A 23,182-nucleotide genomic window follows, 5' to 3' on the forward strand; every position below is an offset into this window, starting at 1 on the left:
TAACCTGCACATCTCTCAAGATCACGGTGAGACCTTTCATTTCGGACGTTTCGGAAGCTTTTGTAGATTAGGCAATTATTTTTTTAGTTAAATTTCCTGAAACATCGATAAATCTTCACTTACAATTAGTCATAGACATAATTTGATGGTGTAAATGAGTCGTAAATAGCTATGAAACTCGGTGTAATTGAGTTTATTTCTGTAGGAGCAACGACTTACAGATTACTCTATGCAATTTAAACAGCTTTTTATCTTGATAAAAGCATTGAAGGCTAATTGTGTGCACTTCAACCCGTACAAGCAAAGTACTGTAAAGAGTGATGGGTGTATTAACCTTTAAAAATAGTAATTTAATTTGCTAATAAAACTTTATTATACATTTTATAAAGCTTATAAAAAATCTTTGGTACATCAAAAGTCTTAAATACAATACTTTTAACTACGTTTGTTCTTCTTTTTTAAAACATACGAAAATCCTTCTTTGAAAAAATTTACTTAAAGTAGGTAAAAACACCATACAAACTAATGTTCTTAAAGGTACAGAACTATAATGAAGCATCGCTAAAAGTATAGCTTCGTATTCGCTGATATAAAAGTTATGTAAAGGGGGAATTTTAAAAGATTCGACGTCATTAATTGTTTTATTTTTAGCTAAAGTATGCATAACGTACGGTACATTTCTTGGTAAAAAAGTTAAGAAACACGTCAACGTTAACATAATACACAAAATAATTAATCGTTGCGTTGACAAAACATTCTTAGCGTTACTTAAAGAACTAGCGGTTTTACTTTTGTATAATTTAAAAATTAACAACAAAAACGACAAAGTTAATAATCCCAAAGGTATAATGACTTTAAAACTTAATAAAAGATGTTGTAAAAGATCACCGTATTGAGTATTAATAACCGTACAAAGAGTAACATTAAAACCATCTAATTTAACTTTTAAAGTCGTCGCTAATGTATATTGAGGTACGCTCAAAGATAAGCAAACAGACCAAATTAACAAACACGGGAATATAATCGAAACGTCGGTTTTCTTTCTTCGGTAATCAATCGTCAAGTTCCTGCTTGTTGTTGGAGTCTCGTTCTTTTTTACTAAACATTCATTCGAGTCATCTCCATTACAAGATGTCAAAGGATTTTTTCCTTGGGAGGCTTCGTGAAAATGAAGATTCCAAATTGAGATCACGTGGAAGTTTAAACAGATTATTAAGTAGATAGAGAGGGAATTTATTAAGATTTCTCCTCCGAGGAAAGGTGGACAAAAATTTGAAGGGAATATCCAGGTTTCTGAATGGAGTAGGAGAATTTCTGGAACGAGAAGAATTATGGTTAAAATATCGACGAAAAGAAGTTGGATAATGATTAGGATTATACCTGAAAAAAAAAAAAATAATAGAAAATTATTAGAAATTTAATTTATTAAAGTAATTATGGTTTATTAATTTTTTGTTTTTTAGTCAAAATATTTTAATTTAATTACTGAAAATTCATAGCGATATGATAATTTTTTCACTTAGTTAATAAGATTAAACTCATTACATTAAATATTACATCTTGCTAACATTAATTTTAAGAATTTAGTTCTAGATACATGAGTCGATTGTCAGATTGAGTTAGAAGATGTGATTAACTAAAAGAGGTGGTTATTCACAAAGCCCTTTATATCTGCTTCGCTCGATGTCGGTGTCGATATTTCGACACCAACATTAGACAAGAGACAACTTAAACCTATTCCTGTTTAACCTGATAATGGACTAAATTATAAATTGTATCTAAACATAGAGCGATAAATGCATTTCAGCAAATTTGGACATACCGAAAAATGTTTGCGCGAAAGTACTACTTTGGACATACCTAGGTACTGTTTTAGTTGAATTTGGGCTATATAATGAGTAAGGACAAAGAACAAAGGTTGAATACAACTATGTGATGATCGAAAATAAAGAATGGATCTAGAATGGGAAGATTAAGATTTTCGAAAATCAGAAGAGAAAAAACAACTAGAAGTAACCAACACACCGAAAGCAAAACAATTACCGACGACTCTGACAATGAGATAGGTCTACGAACAAGAACAAACAAGATATGGGAAGAAAGGGAAGAATGGAAGCTGGGCATAAAAAAGTTGAACTGATAAAGGAGTTTCCACAGAAAAAATTGGATATATTGGTAATAACAGAGACAATAAGGAAAGAGAAAGGGAATACAGAAGTAACTGGAGGACATATTATGATAAATTGTAGGGTGGACGAAAACGAAAAGGCAGTAGAGATCGATTGTCTGAAGGAATTCACACTACGACTATAAAAAATATAGAAGGAAAAGCTCGGACTATGGTGGTAGTATACGCGCCAAATAGAGATAACAGAAAAAAGTGAAGGATAGACTTTAGGATTAACTTAACTTATTAAAAGACCAAAATTTATGTATTTAACTGTATACTTTGGAATTAAACGTCATCAAAGATAATGACAAAACATGATATAATGAACATCATCATATCCTGAAGTTTTCTGCTTGATTTGCAGGAATGTATAACTTATTGAAAACTTTTGAAGTCATAGGTTATCATTTCAAAGTCTGTAAAGTGCCTTTTCTTGGTCGAGAGCCTTTTCTAGGTAATTATAACTAATCTACTAAATCATAATTTGCAATGTGGGATTTTTTTTAGTTTTATGCTCTCTAATGGAATTTGTGCGTAGTCTGTTTGGCGCCGATGGTCTCTAGATAATCTTAGAAAAACGATTAAGACCCTAGATAGAGTACAGACTTGAAGCAGAGAAAACAACAGGCAGAAATAAGGATATATAGCTAATCTTCCTGGATCTAACAGCACCTTTCGAGCAGATGACAACATATATGGAATGTTGCAACAAGAACAGCTAAACTGAATCGAAAGTCATCGGATGACTTAAGATTGGAAAAGGCAATTACAGTCTAGGTCCACTACCGTTCATAAGCCACATGGATACAATAACAAAACAAGTCAAATAAAACCGAAGAGTTTAAGAGAATATAACACAAAGTAAATATCACAAAAAAACTTTCAAATATGGAAAACCTTACATTAAAGAAGAAAAAATACGTGGAGAAAATGTAGTACGGTGATAGTATCTCCCAATTAGAGTCGAAAAATACTGGAATCTGCAAATAGTGGTCCAACCATCTTCAAAGCTGCGCTAATATTACATCATAAAGCCTCGTTATTATTAAAGGCGAAAACGGGGTTGTGAAGCTCAGCAAGGAATAATTTTCATTGGCGAGGTCCAGTTAATGCAATTAAGATCAGATTTTAAATAATAGAGGACGTAATGTTAAGCATAGTCAGGATGGTTAATCTTCCAAGCTTATCAAACATCGAAATCTATATTGTTGTATTTTAATGCATCAAAATCGCCATTTAATATCGTTATTGGTGACTCCGAATGGCTGAAAAAGGAATGTAGAAAAAAAATCTGCTTCCTCTTTAATAGTATAAAGTTCCGTGTGAAAAGATTAAGGGATAAATGATGATATGGTGATTATAGGAGGAAAAGTGAGTTGTAAACGTAGAATGATAAATAGAAACTGAGCATCGTGAATTTTAAGTTCAAAGTTAGCGAACTCAGTGCTTTCAGCAGCACTGTTTTTTAGTAATAAAATATAGCTCGAATGTCAGAGTAACCCGTCGAGTGCCACGTCAAGTACTGCACTACGGATGTGCCACCTGATGGACGTAACTTAATAACCTCAAAAGAGCTAATCAAATCGTTAAGGACCATTAAATACGCTAGACTCTAAACAGCTGGAAAGGAACAGTAATCGACATGCCCTTACTCGCGTGTAAGTCGCACTACATATCAATTGAATACGTCTTTTTATAAAGAAAAAACTTAACCCAGCAAGCTTAACCACTTTACATACAAATAAAACGGAACTAGATGTTTTGGCTTAACTAAACAATGAAACTTAACTAAACTGATATAGAAGCTGAGATAGAATACATTCAAGAGTTCTAGAGGACATTTAAAATTGTATTGAATTTTGAATTTTTTATATAATTTAATTAGGTTGATACATAATGCTAGTGAAGAACAAGTAAATAACATTTACAATTAATAATTTAATAGTTGTGTAAAGATTGAAATATTTTGAAACATTTTCAATATGTAAAGGAACTAGACATTTTTATGTTGTCAAGTTGTTTTTACTTTTTATATTATTTTTTTCTGTTTATGTTGAGGAACAATGTGCCTAATAGTTGACCTGTAGTCAAGCTAGGCATTCGTTTTAAACATGCCAGAAAACTGGGAAGACACAAATTGCACACCATATCTTCTACAATATTCAAACAAAAATTTACAATCGATGGTAAATTTTGTTGAATTCGGCTTAGAATATAAGAAGATATAAATAAGCATTACAGATAGCTATGTAATTCATATAAAAGAACATTTTACAAAAAATTGGTCTTGCCTTTCAACATCTACGGTTGTACTCTGCTACTTTGTTGGGTTTTAAAACACTTTTTTGCTCACTTCGTATCAATCACTGTTGTGGTTGAATGTTTACTACTCATTGTGTATCCATCTTTTTTAACGCAGCAATATAGGTCTATTTTAGATTTTTACCTAACACGTTATAATGACAACAAAAGATACGTCAAGGCACTACTATTTGTTTCTGGAAACTACTCTTTGCTTATTTTCATGTTGTATACCATGTTCATTTGTCTTTCTGACTAGCATTTCAAAAAAGTCGTCAAATAAAATTTGTTTGAAAACATACTACGCACACTAGAACTTGAACCATCACTTGAATAATGAATGGTATGAACACTTTGATGACGGTGTCAATATTATTATTGTTACTAGAATAGTTTATGGTAATGGTAAGTCATTGTCACGTTCATATAATACTACCAAGTTATACCGGATACAGGTTTTTTTTTAATCTTTACTAAACTTAAATATTGTCTAGTGTGACATTACCCGTGAGAAATCCTTGCTAGCAACTACTTGAATACCACTATCCATGTAATTTTGATATGTCGACGCTTTCTTGTTATTGGAAGTGTTGAAAAAGTTGGGCATAAACTACCGAACTATACGAACAAACGAGAATCAATTAGCGAAAGGGAAGCAACTATACAATCTAATTACATACTGCACGGCGATCGCTGAAAACAGCTTTTGGCGAATCAGACTAGACAACTCGTTATTGTATAGCCTGATAGGCTGTCCTAACGAGCTTCCGGTAGAGCTGTTTTCTTCGATTTGATATGAGTAGAATATCAAATCGGTTAACTAACTAAAAGTTCTTGAACAGTCCCGGGTTGTCATCATGTTAATATATTGCTAATCGGCTTCAGCAATAACAGCTCAGTCTTCTTTATTGATTGGTAACTGAGTATTTCGTATAGTTACAGGTCTCATTAAGAGAGACTTATCTTGTAGTGTCAAACATCTTTATACTATGAAGCATGTTGATTTCGCAGACGGCAAAACACATCTTATGTGGTTGTCTATCTTAGACTACAGATGGCATCCGAGACACATCTGTGAAAGATATTCTAATCTTTACAAAATCTCTGTACGTGATGATGGAAAATGCAGTAGTGTTTGGTAATGTATACACTTTTAAATCCTACAGACATACTTATGTAACCGTGATAACCCTCACTAAAACTTCTTTTATATCATGGTCATTGCCAAAAATACTTTTCACAGGGAGAACAACTTTGTAACAATTTTGTACTAAATATTATTCTTACTATTTATGCATTTTTTCAAATTTACAACCCTGTTTCTAAGTGATTTCAAACTTCTATTCGAAATTATATTTGCATATGTCATACTGTAAGCAAATCTATTGAAAGCGTACTCAGCTTTCAATAGTATTATTTCACATGAAAGATATTATAAATTCTGACATTAAATTAAAACTATTTTAGAAATCATAATTTTTTTATTTTAATTCAAATACGAGATCAAATTATAACAACAAAATTATTAGAAAACTGTAAATAAATAACTCTCGATTTCTTTATTATCCTCCTGTTGCTACTGGTTTTGTTAGAAGTTCTATGTTTACCAATTGATGTGGTTCGGGATTCTGCAAACAATGCAATCGAATGACCTCTTGTACTCTTGAAAGTCCACGCGAAATCCTCTTGCAAGTCTTGTCAGTTAGATCGAAAAATCTTGCAAATTTGTTGTTACCTAGTCGTTTCCGCGTTTCATGCATGCCATTCAAAAACTTTTTCTGTGCCTCTTCATAAGATGTCATCACATTTAACAAAAGAGTTAAATCAGCCATTTCAGTGTTGTTCATTTCACAATTAAAAATATTTTGATTGTCAAACAAGCGTTACCATAGATGATTAAAAAAATATATTAAATTAAGTAGAGTTGATTTTTATATTTTTTTGAATTCATAGGTAAACAGATTAAGAAATAGTATTTATGTCTTTTAGCTTCAAAATAACGATAATTTTGCCAATATTCATAACGTTTTATTATTGACGTTTTATGATGATATTTTTAAATCGACTAGAGTTGATCTTTAAAATTCTCCGAATATAAATGAGATTTTCATAATTCAATTTCACCATGATAAAATAGATAATTTCTTTGTATGTCCTTAAAATACAAAACGAATATTCAAAAAAAAATTGAGGTTATTTTCTTGTTTTCAATTCTAAGAAGAAAAAGGTAAGTTTAACAACCTTAGTGTTGGTCACTACCAATAATTTACCTCACTCGAAGTAGATATTATCAAGCTGGTCTTCACGCATACACTTTACATCCTACCGTTATAGTCTCAAGTGAAAAATATAGGAGGAAGAAATATTACGATTCCATAGTAGTTATTCTTATACCAAGGTCGCGAAAATGTACCGTTGACGATGAAGATTGTCACCGAGGTCGTTTATGTACGAGACTCTTCAATCGAAACCGTTACCGATAAATTACAACTGAGTTAAACGCAACTTATTTCCGACAACCGGTTCTGAAATTGGTTGAATAAGGAATTGCTTCATATTTTAGATTTTTTTTCTGACAGCATTACAATTTTCTCTGTATCGCATGTATGAAGTATATAAAGTGTAAGTACATATTTATATAAGTGTAATAAACTGTTAACTAATAGTGGCGAAAAATTTTTGTACAAGTGGCACTTTTTTCAAGAAATTGTGGGCCTCTTAGATCTCACCTTTGTGCTTTCATATATTTGAAATATAAAAGGATCTTTTAGCTATATAAAGAATGCGGCTATATTTCTGACGAAAATACTATATATTAGTGTAAAATACTTTACGGTTAAGTACACTGTGTTAATTAATTATCGTACCCGACATCATCATTACAAGTATGCAACCAATATCACAGTATTGGTATTGCAATACGAAAATCGCGTATTGTACGATTTATACTGTGATATTGGTTGCATACTTGTAATGATGCCGTCGGGTACGTTAATTAATTAACACACTGTATGTTCTGTTGACACATTTATTAAATCTTAGATTAGCACGCCTTAAATATTTTTTTATGAAATGTAATGCATGTAGATAACTTGCATTGAACCATTTTGCACATAGTTACAGCCTTATCATCTTCTTATTGACACGAACTTTCATTTGAGGGAATCTTCTTCTTAAATCAACGCTTTCCTCTATTTCGGAAGAACTGTAGTCAGCATCATTTAGAAGCAACTCTTTTTCAATATATCTTTTAGACTCCGACTGAATTATTGTGAAAAGTGCCTTTCTCTCTCTTTGATATTATATCTTGATAAATATCAGGATAAATAATAACATAATAATAATACCATGATATTGACCTAGGCTGCATAACGCAAAATATATTAGTAGCAAGTACCTATTTTAGTTAGCGCTGTAATAATAGCTAGGGCAAATAATTTTTGCAAATGGCATAAAATATCATTGTTTTTTTGACATTTATATTGTAGACAGAGATAGAATCAGTTAAAGACAAGCAATGAAGTGATACACACCTGAAGAACACGGTATTATTCTTATTGTTTATTTCCGGTCTGTTGTTTTAATGAAATATAAATTACATCGTCGTTTTCCACAGCGTCCTGCACCATGTGTACGAACAATTAAAGATTTGGCTGAGCATCTCAAACTGGATCCACTAGAAATGTCACTAAATGTGTCCGTTCATTAAGCCAAGGACATCCGAGAGAGTCTACGAACATCGATGAGACAACGATGCACATAATTTGCCATCATCAGAGATTCGTTGCTTCGAATTTTGGGAACACCTGAAGATGTTTCTGTACAAAGTCCAAACCGTTGCCAGTTCCTGTTTGCTTGTCGCCACGTGGGATTAATTTACTTCCATGCTCTGTTAAACCCCATGAAAAGAAAGCGATGATCATAAAAAAAATCAATAACTGAGAAAGTCATAATGAGCAACGAAACTCATTTCCACTAAGTGTTCTAAATAAACAAAATTTGCATTTCTGGCATATAGAGAAGCCACGTGAAATATGTAAAGAGCCATTGTAGCCCGTGAAAGTGACCGTTTAGTACATTATTTGTAACTGGTGAGCATTGTTAGTGCCAACAGGACGAAGCAACGGCTCACACAGCTCAACAATTATAGAGATTTTGATATATTAATTTCCAGATGGTGTAATCACAAGTTTTGGCGAATTGAACTGGCTGCTTCATAAAAAAAAAACAATACTTTGTGGCCTATATGTCACCCAATTTATCCTACCAATTAATGTGTCTATAATTTTCCTTATCTTATGAGTTGGAATTACATTTAGTAATGAAAAATTTCTGTCTGTGAAATTCTATACCTCAATTTTTATTTTTTTTTATTTTTCCTTATTAACCCTTTCTGAACTTATTCCATGTACCGCCCATCTCTTGTTAATAAATTGATGAGTTGATGCTCAGTATGGTTGTTTATACATACTTTTCTTTCTTCTCAAATTCCTTGACTCACCTCAATTTGTGCTATTGAAGTATTGGTTTCTCATCTTTTCCTCGTCATCTTCTCGGTCTGTATGATTTTTCCGATATTTTTTTACTTACATATGGGTTTACAAAGTAGTCACATTATGCGAAAGTCATAGCACTTATCATCACATAAACAATTTTTTATGACAAATTATTTAGGTTAACCGTTTTCAAATTAGACAGTGGGAGGTAACTTATGACGCGTACTGTATGTTAATCTATGGTTAAATCTATCACTGATTATCTTGATCATGTATTACTCAATTGTAATTCGATTTTGTTTAATACAGCTACACGGTTTAGAATTATTGCATCAACTCAATAATTTCGAATTTGTAAAATACTATGTCTGTGTTTTTGTTATAGCAATTAGCTAGCATGGTATTAGAAATTATAAAGATCAAAAGAAACCTCTTTAGTATCAATAATGATGTATAAATAATAAATTCATTTTTAATGTCAAATAAATATTTAATAATTTATAAAAATATATCAATTTATTTATGAAATAACTTATTGTCTTCGAATAATTACATCTTAATCTCAAACATTCTGATTAATTCTATGTTTCATGGATCTCAGCTATTATGATGGTCACATATATGACAAAATCGGGAAATCAATTCAGAAATTCGAAACAATCATGAGAAGATGAAAAAGTTGTATGTTTTTTTTTGGTTAGAAGAATCACCTTCGGTAGCTCTTCGATAGACTAGATTCCTTTAACATGCACCATCAAAATACATTTTTGGCATCAGCACAATGGTATTGTTAGGTCACACTATTTCTTCCGAACGCTCTTGGCCTTCCTAAACCAAAATAAAACCTATCTCAGACTTCCTTCGACCTCAATCGTTAAAACAATTACATAGTTTTATAGAGAGGATTAACTTTTATCATAGATTCGTATCATATTTTCACACTTTCAAACAAACTTTACAAATTCAACTAAAACTAATTGATACGAATTGATAATTGAACAATTGACCAAAACAAATATTCTATGGTCAAAGTCTAAAGCAAAAACTGATTTAACTCAATTTCTTTTTCTTGCTCTTCTATCTAAGTTAGAACTTCTGTACGAGACTTCATCTCATATTTGTATAATTTTAATGCCAGAAAATGATTTAAGATTTAATCATTTTTTCGTAAATTTCATCTCTTCATACTTAAAAACAGTCCTTTACAACATATTACACGTCACGAAGAAGATTTAAACAAATTCGGTCAAATTTACGTTTTAAATGTAATTCTACACATCATCAATGTCCTGTTTTGAAATTATTGCTCATGATTAGTTCTTAATTTTACTGTTTATGCGGATAACTTGAAACAACCAGGTCTTCTGCAGTTCTCGAAATCACTTCCAGCATAGGAAACAGAGGAAAGTTTATTTAGTAGCTTTACTTAAATTCGACCATCTGGCATTCAGGCCATCTGTATCCTGATCAGTCCCTTAACTGGTTTGGATAAACAGCTGTCGCCTCTTAAATGATTTAGTAATGAGAAATATTTTATGTCCCCAAAATAATGGGCATTATATTCGGTTGATCCGTGATATATATCATTTTGCCTAATATATGTTCATAGTTACAATAAACTTATCATTTAAAGCACTGTTTCCCAAAGTGTGGCACGCGTACCTCCAACAGCCTGATGAAATAAGCACTTTTGTTATACTTTTACTTTTCCATTACAAACATTGAAAAATAATAAAAGTTCGTTACTTGTTAGTTGTTTCGCCAGTATCATATCATGAGAACTCAAATTGCTCGATTCATCTCCTATTCTGATTCTCAACAAGCAAACATTGAAACTGAGTTGCTTAATTCATGTTTGTTCGTTAGTGTTCAAGTCAAGATAGAATAGAAACAAGGTCTATATAAGAAACAGTATAATAAACGCAAAAGCAGTGGCGTCTTTAGGCACGGGTTCTACGGGTTCGAGCCCGGGGTCTCCAATCCGTTAGCATACAACGAAATGAAACTAGATGTGATATTAAAATACATTAGTTTCATTAAAATTAAAACTCAAGACTGTTTAGTAGTGATACTGAAACTGCATTATCGCTAAATCAAATGTCACTCAAACAAAAAATGGATACTCAGAAATCGGAAATAATATCAAGTGATCAGTTTTTACCGAAGAACTTCGATCGTTTTGTGTTCGAAAAGGTCCACAATTTTCCAGAACAGACAGTGATTTTTCTAAATCTACTACACTGAGGGAAATTATTCTTGACTCCCAAGAAAAATTGATTCTTGAATGTATTTCTTAGAAACAAGTATAAGCTATTCTTAAAACAAAAATATTTTTTTGTTTTAAGAATAGAAATATTATCGAATGAAGTATGTCATATTCTTAGCATCGAAGAATATCAATTTTTTGTATCAAAAAATCCATTCTTGCGTCAATAATTTATAATACTCAAATGAAGAATTATACAAGATTGTTGTTACATGAATAAGTTTTTCTAAAAAGAAAGATACATTATTCTTGACTTAAGAAATCTATTCTCTATACGAAAATGGGGTTGTTGACGTAACACTAAGATACTCTTTTTCAAGATTATTGATTTACTTTTACTAAGAATTCGTTTTCTTGAGAATCAAGAATATTTGTATACTTGCTTTGAGAATATGTGGTTTTTCTTCACTCAACAAAATGATCTTCTTGTGGATATACAGGTGTCTCAGCGAGACCGGTCATTAGACGTTTCTGGGGTTCTGGGGAAAATAAAAATTTGAGAATTCAGACTTAAGTATTATCAATTACGATCTCTTCGTCTAAAATATTTTCAGATTTCTTGCACTTCCGGTTATACCGGAAGTCGCCACCAACTTTATTTTTTTAAATGGAACACCTGTATATTTTTACATATTTGGATTTGTCTATTTTCAAGGTTTATAAATAACTTTACTTTTTGCAATTTGATTCGGCCGTTCTCGAGTTATTCGAATATTTCTAGAAAAATCTGCTCCAGCAGACATTTCTTCAAAAAATCAGAGAACACTCGATTTTTGGGATATCAATTTAGGATTGAGAACATGCTTAAACAACATGATGGAGTATGTTTTGGTGCTCAGAACTGCTGTCTAGAACGTTTGGTCACTTTACTATGGCACGTTAACTTTTCAAAATTTGGAAGTACCATAACTTCATTTTTTTAAATGGCACCAAAATATGGGGGGTATATTTTATTTCTTAGTCGTCTTCGGTGTCTCATTCTACATCTTTTATATCCGATATGTCCCATACCTAATATTAATAGTTTGGGAGATAATTAGGGTTTTTTGAAAAATGCACACATATTACATGGATATTTAGCCTAGTGTGCCATGAAAAACAAGCCTTCTCAATGAGTTCTTGTTAAAGACTCACTTGTTTACGTCACTTGATGCATGTGAACTAATAATTATCTGTTATGTCCCTTAATATTAGTACTGAAACGAGTTAAAATCGATAACAATTACGAAAGTAATAGCGCAACAAAGTTCGTAGTATGATTCCCAGATTTTCTTTGGCAGCTCGAATTGAGGTGTTGGGACTGGGCTCGAAATAAGCCAAGGTATTCACCTCTTCCGTTGCATTATGTACTACATTTTTTGGTCAGTTTAACACGTGATTAATTCGTCCAAAATGCAAAAAATTTGCTTCTATTCTTTTAAATTTACCTTTTGTCATCGGAGATAAATGTGAATAATTTTCATTAAACATTCTGCAAGTTCTACTAAGAACTTTGTCGCACTTTTCGTGCACAAAAAATAAATTATGGATTTCTTCATTTGTATAAACATTATTTACGTTATTAATATCCATTTTAACTGGTTTTAGACTCACAAGCATCAAACAACGTAACTCAAACTTTGACGTTTATCAATAAGTCATTAAACATTTGTTTTCCATGGCACACTAGGTTAATATCGATATGATATGTGAGCATTTTTCAAAAAACCCTAATTATTTCTCAAACTATTAATGTTAGGCATAGGACATATGGAATATAAAAGATGTAAAATGAGACGCCGAAGACGACTAAGTAATAAAATATGGGGGGTGCCATTTAAAAAAATGAAGTTATGGTGCTTCCAAATTTCGAAAAGTTAACGTGTCATAGTAAAGTGACCAAACGATCTAGACAGCCGTTCTCGGCACCAAAACATACTCCATCATGTTGTTTAAGCATGTTCTGAATCCTAAATTTATATCTCAAAAATTGAGTGTTCTATGATTTTTTTAACAAATGTCCGCTGGAGCAGATTTTTCTAGAAAAAATCGAATAACTCGAGAACGGCCGAATCAAATTGCAAAAAGTAAAGTTATTTATAAACCTTCAAAACAGACAAATCCAAATTTGTAAAAATATACAGGGTGTTCCATTTAAAAAAATAAAGTAGGTGGCGACTTCCGGTATAACCGGAAGTGCTAGAAATCTGAAAATTTTAGATGAAGAGAACGTAATTGATAATACTTATGTCTGCATTCTCAAATTTTTTGTTTGGCCAGAACCCCAGAAACGTCTAATGACCGGTCTCGCTGAGACACCCTGTATAAGAATATGATAAGCTTGAACCAAGAGTAATAATCTTCGTTCAAGAATATATTTCTCTCTGTGTAGGCAATATAAAGATTCAAATGGAAAAATTAGGAGAAGGAGTTCATCGCAGTCTGTTTTTATACGTTCTTTGCAGAATAGCGAAACATTAAACAGAACGTGGTTAATATATTCTCAAAAAAATCGTTGTACTGTTTCGTCTGTCCTCTCTTTTTTCTTATGCTATACTTACAAAATTTAGTATATCCGAAGGACACACTGATTGGAAGCACATTCAAGAAAATATTTCCGCTCACGAAAATAGTTCAGATCACAAAAAATGTGCAATAACTTATACTCTAAGAACAGGAATGTTGATACTATTGACACAGTTCTACTTTCACAACACAACACTGAAGTACAGTACTGGAAGGAAGTACTAAAAAGGATTATGGCTATGATAAAGTTTTCAGCTTCCCATGGATTTGTATTTCGCTGCGAAAATCAATGAATACGGTCTAGTTTCAACTTTTTTTCAAAAAAGAAGTCCGCGAGAAACGCAAGCAGTTTTGGATTCATACCTTGATAGAGAATTAAACAAAAAAGACATAGTAAGTACAAATTTAATAAACAAGTTTATACCAAAAATTAAAATAATATAGAGAATATATATTTAATCTTTGTTTGTGATACCATAACAGATCATTAAAGAAAACATACTTTATTATTTTTTATTTACTTATATTTTTTATATTAAGGTAACATTTTTTTGTAGGACAAACTTCATCGTTCTCTTGCCAAGGCCATATATGTGACTGGTTCTCCCTTGTCAATGGTCGTATACCCTTTGTGGAAAGAATTTTTTAAACAACTGCGACCCATCTTTCCATTACCAAACAGAAAGCAAATTTTAACTACTTTTCTGGACAGAAAATACAACGATATGAAGAAGCAGATTAGCGTGCAGTTGGAAGAACCTCATAATTTGCATTTACAGTGTGATGGCTGGAGCAATATGCGCAATGAAGGTGTTATCAATTTCAAAACCGTTATTACAAAACCTGAGCCGTTCTTTGTCGAATTTTTGCTAACCAAAGCAAATAGACATACTTCGCAATAGTCTAGAGACGAAATAGAGAAAATATTAGAAAAATATGGACCAGTCCACATTTTTTTTGTAGTGATTAGTGATAACGCGGCCAATATGACAAAGGCGTTTAGGCTACTTTAAGAAATATATTCTCACTTGGTACCTTTAGGTTGTTTGGCACACATACTGTATCTTTTATGCAATGATGTTTTAAGTTCTCCCTCAATCAAACAATGTATTATCCAAATAACCGATGTTATAAAAGGAGTGAAAATCTTTTCATCAAGTTTTCTCTGCTTTACTATCCGAAATAAATAGCAGCAAGAATTGCAACATAAGCCTTAAATTACCTTGCAAGACTCGTTGGGATAGTTATTTATTCAGCATTGAAAGTCGCCTCGCAAACAAAGTTGGTTTACAGACATTAACTGTATATGAAAAAGCTATCACTCTAACTAAGAAAATAAAATCTCTTGTTGTACGACGATCGTTTTGGCCGCAAATCATAATCTTACGTGACATTTTGAATCTAATGAAGTGACATTTTGAAGTTCTTGGGAGAAATTAGCCTTTAATTAATAAGGTTGATAATGCTCGTAAAGAAATTAAGTCTGATGTCATCAATAAACTTACTGATTTTTTGAGTGATGATGAAGAACTTGATTAAAAATATTATATAATATATAAAGACCTATACACTTGGCTGCTACAATGTTAGATGCAACCTCCAAAGGGTGCAATCTCTGTCACGAAGAGGAAATTGCCGCTATTAAATTTATAAATACTGTAGCCAAGCAAATTAAACTAAACGTTACGGCTGATTTGGTAAAGTATAAGTCTAATGAAGGTTTGTGGAGTAGAGCTTTTGTATGGGAAAATACAAGCCTGGCATCGATGAGCCAATTGTCGTGGTGGAAAGGACTCTGCAGCAGTACTACATTAAGCAAAATTGCTATTCGTATTTTGTTAGCACCAGTCACATCAGCAGCAACTGAAAGATCATTCAGCTGGATACACAGTAAAAGATGCAATCGTCTTGAATGAGCAAGACACATATTGTGTACAATTGGAAATTAAACAACAATATATCAAGTAAAAATGGCAAAGAATCTGATGCAAACACAGAAAATGATAACGTGGAAAAAAGAAAACTTTTGGAAATTTGTGACTGATTCAGAATCTCATTCTGAAGCAGAATCAGAAGATCTGTAGATTTTAAAATAGCTTTTTGTGAATATTAAAATAAAGATCAATACTTCAATAAAGTTATTATCTTTGTTGTTATCTTTACTTACTTAAGCAACAGAAACTCGAAATTAAAAAAGAACTGCGCAAAAGAATTTCCACCTTTAATGCTGTACAGAAATGTTGCAATATAATCACGTTTAAAAGAATATAATTGATAAACATCGATTGCCAAGGTCATTTAATTTGGAGAAGTATCGATTTGAAATGCAAAGGTGCAATAAGTTCGGCTTAATGATTGAACAACAAACGTCTTGTGAAGTTGAAGAAACGTTTTACCAGAAAAACGATTCCAATAAGGTTCACCTTTTCGTTAATGATTAGATCGTCCAACTTAAACCATCAAATTACACTTTTAGTCTAGATTTATTGTCAGTGTTGTAATCTTAACAACAATTACTGAATGGATTAACAGATTCAAGGATTATTTAAATCTGTCAGTGAAGGTGCGAAGAGTGAAATTGTTATCAATTTTGATTAATATAACTAAGTGCAAAGTTTTCTATAAAAAATACTTTCTGTGCTGTTCCGATATCATTCCTCGTAACATGGAGAATATTTTTCTTTTAAGATCATGTATGATCTTTAAACCATGTACATCTATTCTTTGTGCTTAGCCCCTCGATTGTCTCTAATACATTAAATCGACAAATTAAAAGTTATTTTTTCTAAAAGATATAAACTATTGCAGATAAATTTTAATAATGTTTTAATATAACATCACGTACAACATAAGATTTCATGAAGGATGAAAAAAAATCATTAACAATTTTTTTAAATCTCTTCTCTGAGTAAACTCACGAAGATTAAAAACATCAATTTTCATATAATATATGAATTATTTTAAATCATCAAGTTAATTTCATTTCGTTAATTTTTTTTAAATTCCTCTAACATTCAAAAACTAATGTAAATTGAGTAATCTAAAAGTCGAGATAAAAATTTTATGACTACTATAACATCGATAAAAAAAAGTATTAAAATAATTACCTCTTTTTTTAGACCTCAATAATCCAAAGATCAAACATAAATCCAAAAGTCCCCCAAACGCAACGAATCCAAAATAAAAAAATATAACCCAAATGGGTAATTTTTCTTCAAAAACCGTATTATTTCCATCTTCAGATCCGTTAACAGTTAAAATCGGATTAAAATCGACTGCGGTGCCGTTTTGAACGGTATCGTTAAAGGCGTCTTCCATCGCGCCGTACAATAAACCTTTTAAAACTGTTGTCACATTGCAATCAAAATCGATTAACTTTAGAAACAAGCCGAGTTGTTCGGTTGTCCGAAGAGACGACGACGAACGTTCAACTCTTCAGTACGCGTTGAGCATACTAAAAGAGAATCGGAGGAAGGATTCTCGTCGTTGTCGTCGTCGGTGGCGACGTCGATGTTTGATAAGAGCAAAAGGACGGCTCGTATAGCTCAGTGTAGCGCGACCTTTGTTATTCTTAGCTACTGGTTCGGATACATTTTTTTTCTTCATCGCCGCCTGACGAGAGAGCATAAACAAAGGGAAATGAGAGAGAGTGCATACGATATGGATGATGGTAAATTGAAGGCCTTCAAGTAGCCAGATGTAGTATACGTATTTGGAACACTTGTTTCGACTTTTGTGGTGACTTTTTTATTCGTTTCTTTGTACCAGTTCTTTGTACGCAATATGGTGGTTTCGAAATTTTAAATATGCGTGTGCAGACGTCAGTTTCAGTTAAATAAAGAAGTTACTTTGTGTAATTAGATATAACAAAAAATAAATATTAAAAATTTAAACGAATTCCAATTCAGCGAAAGAATTTGAGTCTGAATGAAATATTTCTACAATAAATAGCAGTAAAGACAAGGAGTGTTATTTTTAAGTAGGTCTTATTTTAAATCAGTCTGCGAACCAAAAGGCATTTAAAAAATCCTTTAGATTATTTTTTCCGTTCGTCAACATTTCTTGTCGTTCTTTCTTTTTGTGCTGTTGGGAAAAGTAAATGCAGTGTGTCGTTTATTTAAATAGTGCAGTCGTCTTTTCCAGAAATAAGTTAGGTTTTAAATAGACGAACTTAATGTTGGCTACGTGTTCACTAAGGGGTTAATTAAAGACACAGATTATTTCAATCTTAAAAATGTAGCTTTTCCATAAAAAAGAATTTTCTCAAATTACTTTGACGTTATGATAAGTTTTTAGAGTAACATAGAAAAATAATTCTCAGCATGAATTGTTTAATGAATAAAACAATGCGTTTATGAAACAATCTGGTGATAAGAAATCAGAAAGTTTTTTCTCATAATACAAAAAAGAATTGAATAAAGTTAAAAGAAGCGATAAATAATGCGATTAAACTAATTAGTGCGATAAAAATGGCACTAAATAATATTGACAAATTTTTAATCGAATTTAACTACACGAATTAAATATACAGGTGTTTACGGTCTTGTGATTTTATTTTCAAGAGGTGCTTAAACATCCTAAAAGAAGGTTATTAACGTAAAAATGTTTTAACAAAGGTTGCATAATAAGAGAAATATTACTGTTAAAAGTTTTTTGATTTAATTAATTAATTTGATTCAATAAATATAAAACAATTGCTATCCAGTGCCCATTGCTTAACTAACGAAAGCAAAAACATCTTTTCTGATTGGAGTGAAGTTAGCGAGGACTTTTCAGCGATGGATTTGTCAATTTCACCACGGTCGCAAATCCGTCGCTAAGATTGAAACGCACAGTGAAACGGATTGAACATAGAAAATATGATCATGTTGTGTTAAATGTTACGAAGGTCACTACCTGCTGTTTATCCCAGAATTCCAGAATAAATTTTGAAACTGCTAATAAAATAAGGTAAAAACGTTTCGGCTTTAAAAAGAAATAAAACCATACAGCTTCGACATCCCTAAGTTGATCTTTGTTAAAATTAGAGTGCTTACATGAAGGGGTGTCAACCCCTAATAAAAATAAGTGGAATTCGCTATGTTAGGTAAAAAAAAATCCACCCTTTAGCCGTGAGTTGCTAAGTTGAAATTTGATGTGGATATAGCTTCGACATCCCTAAGTTGATTTTCGTTAAAATCAGAGTGCTACACATAATATTAGTAAATATCAAATTGTAACATTGACAACTAGAAAAATTAAAGACCCAATGTCACCAACTTGAACTGGTTCCATAAAATGTTACTAAAATCTCATTACAGCATCGGATGCTGTAAGGAGTCTCATTACAGCACCCGTTTGAGTACTGTTAGAGCTTTCATTACCGTCGCGAATTACAAAATAGTATATTAAAAAACAAGTTTCGTAAGACACGCTTGAAATGTACGAATTCAAGTTGAAAAACGAGTGGCGAAGCCACGAGTTTTTTAATGAATGAGTGCTTTAAGTCTTATGAAACGTGTTTTTTATGCTATTTTTTGTAATTTGCTCGTTTTTATCCCTTTTTTTTCTCAAAAATAAAATAAATTTTGATAATGTAGGGAAATAGGTATGTAGCAGTTGGTAACAACGTAACACTTGAAAATAGAAATTTGAATGACAAATAGAAACTGTCAAAACATAAAACGTATTCACCTGATAAAAATGTTTCATGTATACCTCCCAAAATAAGAGAAATTGCTCAATGTTCAATGTCCTCATCATTGTGGACCTTGTATTCGATGCTAAGAAAGTGTTTAAACATAAATAGACAAAAATTGTCACATTGACAACTAGAAAAATTAATGACCCAATGTCACCAACTTGAACTGGTTCCATAAAATGTTACTAAAATCTCATTACAGCATCGGATGCTGTAAGGAGTCTCATTACAGCACCCGTTTGAGTACTGTTAGAGCTTTCATTACCGTCGCGAATTACAAAAACAATTTTACAATATTCTGTGGACATGAACGAATATTGTTTTTTTTGTGGGTAAAACAACGAATACAATAGCTCCATCTATTATAGTTGTAATAGAATGTATCACATCAAATGTGCCTACTGCGTCGAAGATTTTTACAAAAGCGACCAAACTTGTTATCTTTGTCTAAAATTTATCAACAAACAAAATTTCTGCATAATCTACCAACTTTTAGGTAAAGGTATAATTTCTTAGTCTTTATTTTTTTTTACCTTTCATATTTCAGTCATAACAACACTAAACTACGAACTGACTTTTTTAATTTATTTTCATATTTGTTTCTTTGTATTATATTAAGTTTTTGACTGTTATCATAGAAACTATTATTATTATTATTACTTTCATTTACAAAAAATTTCATTAATGTGTTTTATATATTATATTTTTTTTCCATATAACATAATGCGAATGTCAACTATTTTTATTAGGGGTTGATGCCCCTTCATGTGTAGTACTCTAATTTTAACGAAAATCAATTTAGGGATGTCGAATTTTTATCCACACCAAATATCGACTCAGCAACTCACGGCTAAGGGGAGGATTTTATTTTTTTTTTCACCTAACATAGCGAATTTCACTTATTTTTAGTAGGGGTTGGCACCCCTTCATATGTGGCACTCTAATTTTAACGAAAATCCACTTAGGGATGTCGAATATTTATCCACACCAAATTTCAACTCAGCAACTCACGGCTAAGGGGTGGATTTTGTTTTTTTTTCCACCTAACATAGCGAAGTTTACCTATTTTTATTAGGGGTTGACACCCCTTCATGTGTAGCACTCTAATTTTAACGAAAATCAACTTAGGGATGTCGAATTTTTATCCACACCAAATTTCAACTCAGCAACTCACGCCTAAGGGGGGGATTTTATTTTCTTTTTCACCTAACATAGCGAATTTCACTTATTTTTATTAGGGGCTGATACCCCTTTATGTGTAGCACTCTAATTTTAACGAAAATCAATTTAGGGATGTCGAAGCTATATCCACACCAAATTTCAACTCAGCAACTCACGGCTAAGGGGAGGGTTTTATTTTTTTTTTCACCTAACATAGCGAATTTCACTTATTTTTATTAGGGGTTGACACCCCTTCACATGTAGCAATCTAATTTTAACGAAAATCCACTTAGGGATGTCGAATTTTTATCCACACCAAATTTCAACATAGCAACTCATGGCTAAGGGGTGGATTTTGTTTTTTTTTTCACCTAACACACAGTGTTAGGAAGTTACGAATATGTGGCCAAAAATATAATTACAACTAAATGAAGTTGAAAATGTTTACTACCTTTATAATATCTCCTTAATGGTTAGCTAGGATTTATTTAATCTATATACAGTGCTTAAAACAAAATTTAGGATGTTGAAACGAATATTTGAAAATAAAAGCGAAACAAAGGTTTTGCTGTGGTTTGGGTTGGATCTTTAAGCTAATATAATTCCGAAAACATGGTACTTTTATTTCCTGTACCCTAACAATAAGTATATATGCTTATATATATATAATATATATACACTGTGTACATAAAGTATGGAATCAATTCGATAAAAATTCGGGGGATATTCTTCCAGAAAAAAGGCTTGGACATCTATGTTATATTTTTTAACGCGCATTTTTCCAGATAAAATTGAAATGTAGAGGTGTCCCAAAATTGAGATACCATGCCTAAGTTGACATTTTAAAATAGGAACCCACATTTTTTTTGTTGCATTTATGGATTATACGTAAATTTTGAGTGTTTTTCATGTAGCTGTCTTCGAAACAGTAGCAGTTAAAAAAATACTCTTACTATTTTATTTGCAATAATAGAGTAAACTACGCTATTCTTTGTTTCTGTGTTAATTTGTGACAAATGTTTAATAATGTAGTGATAACCATAAATTATGTTTTAACCCATAAGCAAATTTAGTGTTTTAACATACTGTTTTAACATTTCTTGTATACCAATATTTATTTTTCTTGTAGAAAAATAAATAGAAGAGATTCTAGAACACAGTGAAGAGGAAGAAAACTAAATATTATTTTTCTTCTTCTTCACTGTGTTCTACAATTTCAATATTAGTTGTAATTGACGATAAAAAATCATTTCTTTCTTCATCATTTTCAAAGCAGAGAAGGCTTATAAGTTCTTGAGGAAAATCTGCATTATTTCTTGATTTTTTGCTATGAAATGATGTTATAATTGGGTCTGTTGATATTAAAAGCCTGTTTAAAATGTCTCTATTATTATGTATTCTGGAAATTTTTCTTGAAAAGTTCTCTCTATACCTTCTAAGGTCTTTATTCCTAGTTTCTTGCGCTTCTTCTGAAAGCAGGCCAATCGGGATACTTAATGATTCTATTATTAACTGGCCATGTACAAGAATTTTATGCACTGCCACAAGCATATAATACCAATTATATAATTGATTATATAATGTAAGTGTGTTGTTTGTAAAATTTTTAAATTTTTTTCATTTAAAAAGTCACTTGGTTTATTTTATTTTAACACTAATTGGCGTTAAAAAGTTCTTATAAAAAATCAAAGTGTTTGTGAATTTCATCCCTTTAGAGGCCGCTAGGTAAGCTTTAGGTATGCTTGAAAATAAGGTGTTAACCAGTAGTAAATACATACAAAATTTCAAATTCTTCGGTTTAATGATAGCCGAAATACAAAATAAAACGTAAATTTTTGGCGCAACTTTAATCGCTCATAGCTCGAAAACAAAACAGTTGCGACCTTATGTTTGTATAAAAAACTTGTGTTATTTTGGCAAGTACTACATCTTAGTAAAGTTTTCCGATTAAAAACTGAACCACCCTGATTTTGAAGTATTATTGTTAACAATAATCAAGAAATGAACTTAAGTTTATTTCTTGATAATAATTTTTGTGAAATAATCATCTGGTTTTGCGTTTTAACGCGTCATTGATTTTCTTTTTTATTACTGTGTGTTGGATAGGTATTTTTTAACTCAAAAAATACTTCGGACTTATTTGGGAAGAAGGTTACAACAACATGATATCCGAATCGTGACTCTTTTTTAAAAACGCACGGTTAAGCCCGAAAGCTTCTAGTTATACATTTAGTACTAATATTGATTCATAAAAATAGTTATTCTGAAAAATTGTAAGCGATTAATAGTTTCTAAACTAACTTTCAGTATTCACTGTCGAATATCCGTAGACACCACCCTGTATATTAGCCATTTTATTGAAAATGCGCAAGTATGCGCAATTTATTTTTTTGGGAACGAAACGTATAGGCTTGAAACTACATAAAAAAACAAATTTCAACCTGGGATCTTGTGGGACTTTTTTTATAGCTCAAATCAAAATTTAACATTGCAAACAAAATTTGTTTATGAACAGTGTTGAGAAAAAGATAAATAAATCCTGTATTCAAGAAGCTATTACAGTGTTACATAAACAACACATACAGTATAAAATTATAGTGAAA

The 23,182-nt window shown here is 31.6% G+C and overlaps 1 protein-coding gene across 1 annotated transcript; it reads right to left on the reverse strand.

Annotated features, from left to right (window-relative positions):
• Window positions 1-349: 349 nt before the first annotated feature.
• Window positions 350-17,878, reverse strand: LOC111416759 (uncharacterized). Its single transcript, XM_023048853.2, has 2 exons — window positions 16,846-17,878; window positions 350-1,380 (listed from the first exon to the last, which is right to left on the reverse strand). The coding sequence occupies exons 1-2, from the start codon at window positions 17,054-17,056 to the stop codon at window positions 440-442; spliced, it is 1,152 nt and encodes a 383-aa protein (XP_022904621.2). The 5' UTR covers window positions 17,057-17,878; the 3' UTR covers window positions 350-439.
• Window positions 17,879-23,182: the final 5,304 nt, after the last annotated feature.

This window comes from Onthophagus taurus, chromosome 7 (assembly GCF_036711975.1).
Source record: "Onthophagus taurus isolate NC chromosome 7, IU_Otau_3.0, whole genome shotgun sequence".
Lineage (NCBI taxonomy): Eukaryota > Metazoa > Arthropoda > Insecta > Coleoptera > Scarabaeidae > Onthophagus > Onthophagus taurus.

Coding starts and splice junctions, on each gene's coding strand:
- LOC111416759 (XM_023048853.2), bottom strand. CDS start 17,056: ATGGAAGACGCCTTTAACGATACCGTTCAAAACGGCACCGCAGTCGAT. Junction 1,381..16,845: donor ATTGAGGTCTAAAAAAAGAG/GTAATTATTTTA, acceptor TTTTTTTTTCAG/GTATAATCCTAATCATTATC.